At 34.0% G+C, this 9,371-nt stretch overlaps 1 protein-coding gene and 1 long non-coding RNA gene across 2 annotated transcripts in view; both read right to left on the bottom strand.

Moving 5' to 3' along the window:
- LOC104701012 overlaps positions 1-252 on the bottom strand; it is an 851-nt gene extending 599 nt beyond the window's left edge. Inside the window, exon 1 of the long non-coding RNA XR_753683.1 lies at positions 94-252. This is a non-coding gene — a long non-coding RNA (uncharacterized LOC104701012). The remainder of the gene's footprint in view (positions 1-93) is intronic.
- The window catches only part of LOC104701011 (putative UDP-glucuronate:xylan alpha-glucuronosyltransferase 4), an 8,835-nt gene continuing 3,091 nt past the window's right edge, over positions 3,628-9,371 (bottom strand). Inside the window, exon 4 of the mRNA XM_010416632.2 lies at positions 3,628-3,859. Within this exon, the coding sequence (XP_010414934.2) occupies positions 3,628-3,859 (232 nt within the window). The remainder of the gene's footprint in view (positions 3,860-9,371) is intronic.

Here is a 9,371-nt window from a genome sequence, read left to right as displayed (position 1 = left end):
AAAAAAAAAAAAAAAAAAAAAATACTAATTTTTATGAAATAGAAAACCGAACTAAGAGACAAAAGAAGATGTTTCTCATAACTAGATACTTACTTGTACTGAGAGATTTGTGAACGTATTGTAATCGAGCGGAGACTGTGTTTGATGATGCAGAGAACAGGAGAATCATCAGTGTTATTAAACGAATCACCACACACATCTTTCTTGGGTCTGAAGATCTAAACCTTTTTTTTTGTTTTTTCTGAAGGTCAAACTCTTTAAATAAGTTATATAAATTTTGTAAGATGTAAGTCTGTATTTAAATACAGAAAAACTGCACTACGTAAACACGTATGCGTAATTTTTATATACTTTTTTCGTAGAACATTTTCCTTTGACTCTTGAATAGGTCCAACTTCCCTTTTAAATTTGCACTTCTCAAACAAAAATATGCTTTTGCTTGTTTACTTAATGAAAACATTTGGCTATAATAAACGTGTACGTGGGTTGTGATCACACCGCGCGTTGAATTGCATCTTGTTGGACAAGAAATTCTCATGATGACTCGTTCAATAATTAAAAGATTCTAATTGGACCAAAAATTAGCCCTCAGCGTTCAGATATTGGCTCGAGTACGGGTCAGATAATTCGGATTTCAGATATTTTGGGTATGGATTCTAATATTCATACGGGTTATTACTTATTAGGCATAGCCGTTCAGATGTTAGATCGAGTTCGGGTTAGATAACTCGGTTTTCAGATAATTTGGATACTGATTATCATATCTAACGGGCAATTTATAAAATTTGGATTAGATTTTGGTTCGGGTATTTATAAATCAGATACTAATTTTGGATATTTCAAACCCGATTATTCCATGCAAATCCGAACTATCCGAGACTTAGAAAAAAACAAGCCAATAACATCTTAAAATGTTTAAAACCTTGTCAAAATAACATCCTAAAATTTTGAAAACCATGCCAATAACATCCTAAAAACCATGAAAATAACATCCTAAAAGTTTACAACGAAAGTAAATAATCACATCCAAAAGAACAAAGATAATCAGAAAGATAAAAGAGAATTGAAAGTAGTTCAAAATAATGCAAGATCATGGATGCAATGCAAGCCAGCAACAACGACCTTCTCAAGCTACTTCTTAGTCGCATTCTAAAACTTCTTCATGTCCCTAATACAACCAAGAAACAAATTCTTAGTTAATAATCACTATTTTAGTCATAAACAAATTCTTAGTCAAATGCTTAAACATAAATCAAACATCAAATTTTCAAAATTTACATTACATCCTGTTACATCCGCGAACCGGTTTAGTCGGTTTAAGAAGGTGTGTCGATCAACACATTATGTGCATCGTTCGACACAACCTAATTACGGGTTCGTTCGGTTTGTTTTAATCGACGATTCGATGCGGTTTGGTTTAAGTGAAGCTTTAACTGAGGGATACAAGGAGGGGGAAGTCGACCTAGGCTTTGGGGCAGCCTCTTTTGTCGTTTCTAGAGAAAAAAAGAGAGAAAACGCTTTCGAGAGTTTCTGTAAATTTTTGGGAGATTTCTAGCTGTTATTGAGAGATCTAAAGCTAGGACCGTGTTAGAAGCTTGCTAGAAGCGTGTTCTCGTCAGTTTTAGAGTCAGAATCATCTTTTGCAAAGGTGAGTGCATGACCTTGGCTGATCTAAGATTGAGATTCTCTGATTTTCGTGTTTATGTGTTATGTGGTTGATTTCTTGGTTTGTTGGAGTGTTTCGTGTTACTTAAGGCCTTGTGAGAGTCCTTTGTGACTTTGGATCGAGGTTGGTGCATTTAGGAACAAATATCTGGCATGGAGATTCGAAGAAGACGATGCTCGGCATCTGCGTCAATCGACGCAAAGCGTGTGTCGATAGATGCAACTGCAAGGACGACGCGAGAAACCTATGAGCATCGATCGATGCCATGTGGAGGTGTTGGTCGATGCAATTATGGATTTTGAGAAATGTCGAGCATGTGTCGATCGACACAAAGGAGTGTGTTGGTCGACGGAAGGTGCCTGTATCGATCGCACATGGTGTGTTTCAGTCGATGCAACCTTCGTCTGGTGGCCGTGTCAATCGACACCAGGAGGGTGTCGGTCAACACAACCTTTTTAAGACGCGGCTGATGTCTGTTTTTCGCTGGTTTGATTGTTTTTTGTTTTTTGTCGGTTAGAGTTTCTCAATTGCTTGTGTGTATAGTCCAGTAGATGGGAGGATTGTCTTACTGAGTGTTTATGACAATACTCATGCATCTCATATTGTGTTTGTGCTGCAGGTAAAGGCAAAGTGTGATCATGGAATCAATGCAATGAAGATGAGGATGTTCTAGTGGCTCGATTGCTGGTTCTTGATTTATGTTAGATTGGTTTATTGGTTAGTTGTTATGGAATTAATATTGGTTATATGGTTATTGGTTAATTCATTGATTTAATGTTTGGTTATTTCCGTTGTTTGATTTGAATGTGGTTAGGTGGTTAGTGAGTATGAGATCACTAGAATATTATTATATTAAAAAAAATAGGTCGGGTCATTTCACATCCGAGTAATGGGTTTATGATTATAAGTCTTCTAATTTAAGTCTTGACATTCAAACTCTGAAAAGAAAGAAAAATAGTAATTGATAAGTGTTATCCATTAAAACTACTAAGAATGAATTAAGTAGGTTTGGACATACCTTTTTCAAGTTTATCAAGCAGGTCAATGTCTGCAAGCAATTGTTTATTCATAACAATTGTTTTCTCACCTAAGTGATTCTCATTCTTCATCCAATGTTATGTGCATATCAATACTTCCACCATATAATGCGTTAAGCAACTTCTATGTGGCTCTATGATCCTCCCACTAGTACTAAATGCACTTTCAGATGCAACTGATGACACTTGCATTGCAAGAACATCCCTAACTATTTCTGACAAAATAGGATACCTACCACTATTGAGCCTCCACCAAGACAATACATCCCACTCTGATCCAACAATAGTTCTAGGATTTTCCACTTTTACCTTCAAATATACATCCAACTCATCCCTACCATCGTCAACCCCAATCTCATCAACCAAATCCTTATAAGCAAAGTTCATCTTCTCATACCCCCATACTATCAGACATTAAGTAGACTCACTTTGGCAAACAGAAGTCGATGTTTAAGTAGTGGACTGTGATGATTGACCACTTGGTACTTTCGGAAGAGGATTATTATACTCCTTAAACAAAGATGTCAAAAAAGTGGTGATTGATTCACTCATCTCCTTAGAATCTGATGTATCTTTCCTATAAAGCTTGCCAAAGCACATCTTAGCGAATTGCATTTTTTCCATGGATCAAACACACTTGCAACAATTAGAAAAACATTAATGTTTTTCATTCCATCCCAGTTCTTATCAAATTTTTGTAACATAGCATCAGCTTTTGATTTCAAGTCACTGTTAATAATATTGCTTTGTGACATCAAATTTCTCTATATAGTCACTATCTCTCCATAACACTTATAAAAAGCAATTGAGGTTAAAGCAGACACAACCAAAGTAGAATTATAGAATATGATTAGAAATCTCACTAACCTTTCTACGACATTCCAATCAGCCGTTGTAGGTGGCCCACTCTTTTTGTTCTTGTTCTTACATCTTGTCTTCCGCCTCCATTCTATCAAATGCCAATCTAAAATCAATAGCTCTTGACAATATTAAGTATGTAGAATTCCACCTTGTTTTGATGTCCACCGGTAAACTCCCTCTAGACATCTTCCCTGAGACAACTTTTTGCTCAAATGAATCACATCTTGAAGTAGAAGACCTCACATACTGTAATGCATTGCGTATGGCTGTCACATTTTCACCCAATTCATGCAAACTGTCCTTAATTATCAAATTGATTATGTGAGCACAACACCTCATATGCATACACTCTTCATTTAAAACAAATGCTTCACTCTTCCTTAAGTTGAATGACTCCTGAAATTTTTTCAAAGAAGAAGTATTTGTAGTTGCATTGTCAACTGTCACAGTTAAAATCTTCTCTATGCCCCACTTAGCCAAACAGTCAAGAAGAACGTGTGATATTGTTAATCTTTTGTGATCTGTAATGTACTTAAACCCAATAATTAGCTTCTTCAATTGCCAAATAAAAGCAATAAAGTGTGATGTAATCACCATGTAACTAGCACATGTAGCTTACATCTCTTATCATTATCATCAAATCTCGTGAAATGTCGTACATCTTGTACTCGGTTTTCTCTTTGGCTGGATTGGTTGTGAAGCAACTCCACCATCTGTCGGAGCATCTGCTGGAGCATATTTCCTTTTGTTTCTACTCTCAGGTATCAGATTTGGGCCATCTTTCTCCTTGCCAATGTTGTCTGGAAATGGTGAGGAATCCATCTAAACAGAAAAATAATGCACAGTTAATAAACTAAAATTTTTTTTTTAGTTAAACTTGAAATACACCTTATCCACATCCTAAAAGTTTTGTTTCTATCTACAGAACTATAATTCTCAGAATCAGGATCAGCTTCTGCTTAAGATCAAACACATAGCTAACCATTAGGAGTAAAGAATCAAGCAAATTAAAACACAAAATCAAGCAAATAAAATACATATTTCACTTTAAATTTAATTCATTTCAATGAAGAAGAAGAATCATAGAATAACTAAGGGAAAAGAAGATGATAACTTAGGAAGAAGAAGATAACATATCCGTATCTGAAACAACCCGACCCAGTTTTTTTTCTTAATAATAAATTAATTAATTAGTGGTCTAATACCTACCAGTCACCTAACCACAATCAACCAAACAGCAAAAAATAACCAACAAATACCATTCAACCAATAACCAACAAATTATAACCAATAATTTAATAGCAATAATAATCCAACCAACAGAATCATGAAACATCAAACCAACAACCTAGCAATGTTCTATGACCCAACTCTAACAACCTAGCAGAAGCCAAACCACATCAATGAGCCACTAAAACATCCTCCTCTTCATAGCTTTGATTCCACAATCACACTTTTCCTTTACCTGCACCACAACACATATGAGACGCGTGAGTATTTTATAAACATTCAGTGAGGCCAGCCTCCCATCTACTGGGCTATACACACAAGCAATTGAGATATTTTTAACCATCAAACAACAATCAACTAGGTAAATAACCCGTGCTGTTGCACGGGGTGAAATTTTTGTTTGAAATATTACATTTGTAAATATATTTATATAGTATAACATTTATAGTACAACTTTAAATTGGTTTGAATTCATCAAGTTTATGAAAGGTTAAAATATTAATCATTTCACCATAAATTTTTGATTGACATGATGGCAGATCTGGATCAAATGTGAACCGAATTAGTGATCGGTTAGATTTTTATCAAAATATTGAACTATCAAATCATATAAAAACCACAAAAAACTAAAATTTCATGAACCAAATAATTTAAATAAAATTGTTAACCTAGTCAAACTCGTACGCTAAGCCATCCCGCAACGAGATTAAATATTTTGAGCCACAAAATGTCTTTGCATCTGTCTCGCTTGAATTCGTGAGATCCGCGGGTAATTCACATGCATTTCAATAAATTATTTTTTCTAATATATAAAATATATTTAAAGCTTAAACTTAATTTATATTAATAAAGCTATGTGATAATGTTTTTAAGAATAACACCTCTATTTTTTTTTGTTAAAAACACAACCGTATATAACTGTAAATAATAAATCAAAATAAGGTTAGTTAACTAAATGTGTCTGAGCTATATGTATAATATTATTACTTTTATTTTTTATTTTTATTGGACTGGATTTTCTAAATTTTAAAATTTCTATAAAAACACTATAACTACAGATTTATATATAATTTTTAACTACATAGTTATCCAAATTAAAAATATATAGTTATGTCATTTCAATTGGTGATCATTAGTTTTTTTAGGCAAATATAGGTATTGTTTTTAGCAAAAGAATAAATGTTGAGCCAGTTTCAAATGATCTTCGATTCTTTCACCATTAGAGCTTTATAAAATTATTAGAAAGGTAACATTATTTATATTTCTAAAGATATGATATTAAATATATATATTTTTTAAATCTCATAATATAGTTATATTATTATATTAAAATACATAGTGAAATTAATTTAATTTAGAAAATATGTAAGAGTAATATTTATCAATTTTTGAATAATATTAACCAATTTTATAATTTATAGGAACAAAATATTATGTATATAAATGAATTGAATAGGCAGTTGACAAAAAAAATAGCAGTGACAGTTTTATGTAACATTATAGAATATTAAGTGCAAATAATTAATTGGGGACAAAACTCTCTGGCGACGACACATCAGTTTTATTTAAGAGAATGCTTCTCTTTTAATATATAGGAGATTTTTGAATAATATTTACCAATTTTAGAATTTATAGGAACAAAATATTGTGTATATAAATGAATTGAATAGGCAGTTGACAAAAAAAAATAGCAGTGGCAGTTTTATGTAATATTTTAAAATATTAAATGCAAATAATTAATTGGGGACAAAGCTATCTAGTGACGACACATCAGTTTTTTTTAAGAGAATGCTTCTTTTTTAATATATAGGGGATAACCAAACAATAAACCATGACAACTACATCGACCGACACCAACCCATGCATCGATCAACACCAACTAGGGTTGCATCGACCGCCACAAGCTTGCATCGACCGACACCAACAATGCATCGACTGATGCATGCTCGACAATGCACGAAATCCCAAATTGCATTGATCGACGCTTCCACATGGCATCGACCGATGCTCCTAGGTCAAATCGCGTTGTCCTCGCATTGCATCGACCGACACACAAAGTGCATCGATTGACACACTTGCCAAGCATCTTCTTCCCCGAAACTCCTTGCCGGATCTCTATTCCTAAACCATCAAAACACGATCCAAAACCAAAAAGAAGCTTCCCAAGGTCTCAAGTGACACATAAACACTCTAACGAGCCAAGGAGTCAGCCACATAACACAGAAATAAGATTAATCAGAGAATCTCAAGCTTAGATAAGCCATGGTCCTGCACTCACCTTTGCCAAGAAGATTCTGACCCTCAAACAGGCGGATCTACACTCCTATCAAGTTCCTACAACAATCCCAGAACAGATCTCTCCAAGAACAGCCAAAAATCTCTCAAATCTCTCAAAACTCTCAAGAACACTTAAGAACTTATTTTTCTCTTTCTTTTTCTCCAAAAACGGCCAAACTCGGCCAAACCTCGATTTCCTACTTTCATACTGGATTCCAAAGTTTTCCTAATCCAAAACGCAACGTTAAACTTAAACTCGTTCGAAAACTGACCTTGCATCAACCGATGCACTTCCCAAACCGAAATTCCAGTTTGTGAATGTTACAGTATCCGAGTTTTTTGGATCGGTTACGGTTCAGATAATCGGGTAAAGATATAACGCCCAAGCCTACTTAAAACTATACCTGGAGAGGATGTCAAAAGGTAAATAGAACCTAACTACACGTCTGTTTCAGCTTGTGTGTGATGACAACTTGCTTCGGTAATTTATTATAATTGTTTACGTTGTCTAGCCGTTGGATTAATCACATAACAGAAGGCCATGTACTTGAAGGTAAATAATTAGCATCATGTTCAACCAACCAACTACTCAGAGAGCCACAACTTTATCCCATGCCCTTTATCTCTCTCTCGTTATCTCTCTTTCTCTCTCTCTTGTAATTTCTGTTTAGGATGTATTTTGGTAACAAGAGAGTTATACACACATAATTGTTGGTGTAGAAATTGGCACCCACGACATACCGACCTAAACCAAAAACAAACTGGATAATCTTCTAATCAGATTAAATTGGGAAATCTCAGTTTAAGGCCCGTTAAGTGAACTACTGGGCAGAAGCCCACGAAGGTGGCCGAGCTGACCTTGCTTTCATACCAATCTCATTTTCAAGCCGAGTTCATGCATTCAAAATAAAACTTGACAAGATTTAAAGAAGTTTGACTTATCTTGTAATCTAAGTATTTCATAAAAGAAAACTGGAGTTTGTCCCCTAGGCAAGACATCCAAGTAATAATACATAAAACCCTAGTTTTTCAATTGTTCTTGATAGAAAACCTAACTTATTCTTCAACAGATTTTAATTGTACTTTGATTTAAGTTTTTTGATCTAGCTTTTGAGAGAGATTATTAAGTGAATTTGTTTTCCTATTCAAACAAATTCATTATGTGAATCCTAGATTCAACAACACCCATATATGGCATGGTTCAGAACATCATCAATTCAAGTAGAAGATAGGAATAGAATTGTTTGAAGATGAAGAAGGTGTCCTCAAGTAGCAAAGCAAACGAGTGAAGATGATGTAATCACACAGACAACAAGGGAGTCACAAGCACATGAGTAAGCTTTCTGAACCGGTTTAGTTTTGGTTTAGTTCTTGATACGATAGAAATGCATGATTTAAGACTGCGTAGTGGTTGATATTCGAACTCGAATAAGATTTTATTAATATGTAGATGAACAATTGATTTGTGGTTAGGTTTACATGGTTTGAAATTAAAAATTGATTTCGGTTCGTTTACTTTAGAAAAAGAAAAAAGAAAACAAAAACTTTACACACACGATGATTTTTTTTAGAGATAGGTGCATTTGTTTTAAAACCATCTGCTCTGGCTGATTCTCACATAGTTGCTCATTTATTTAAAACAAATAAATAATAATAAAGAAGAGAGAAATTAAAAAAATTAACGAGAGAGGTGAGAAACGATTCTCAGTTGAACAACTATTGAACCGTTTCTCGACACATGTCACATGGTTATTAGTTAATTCTAATTTAATCTATAATCATATCATATTAAAATTAGTAAAATAATATATATTGAGAAACTTATCTGAATTTAACCGTGGACATGCCCTAAAAACCCACAGATATTAGACACACGCGAGCATCGCAAGTTTGTTGCGAGTGGGCGTGGAATAGAGCCTTTTGATTGGCTAAAAAGGTGTAAATAGTTGTGTGTCCAAAGCAGAAATGATCAGGAGAGAATGGAGAGAATTAATGTCCAAGTTAGTACCGCCGAAAAACTCAAATGCATTTCTTACTGCACCACAATATTCCTAGCTCGAAATTATATGATATCACTAAATCACAATAGTGACATGTCTGCTTAAGAAAATTGAAATTAAAATTTTAGAGATTTCATTTGCTATCTATCACATCTCAATCTTCTCGGACTTGACATGGACTTTTGGAGCCAAAAAAATTTAAAAATAGTAAAGCAAAACCTTTCTTGAATTTAGAAGGTTCTTCATTTCTCTGTTCCCAAGTGTCCTTAAGAGTTTTTTTTTTTTTTTTTTTTTTTTTTT

Source organism: Camelina sativa, chromosome 7, assembly GCF_000633955.1.
Source record: "Camelina sativa cultivar DH55 chromosome 7, Cs, whole genome shotgun sequence".
Lineage (NCBI taxonomy): Eukaryota > Viridiplantae > Streptophyta > Magnoliopsida > Brassicales > Brassicaceae > Camelina > Camelina sativa.
Note: the sequence above shows the minus strand (reverse complement) of the source record. Positions and strands in the feature narration are given on the sequence as shown.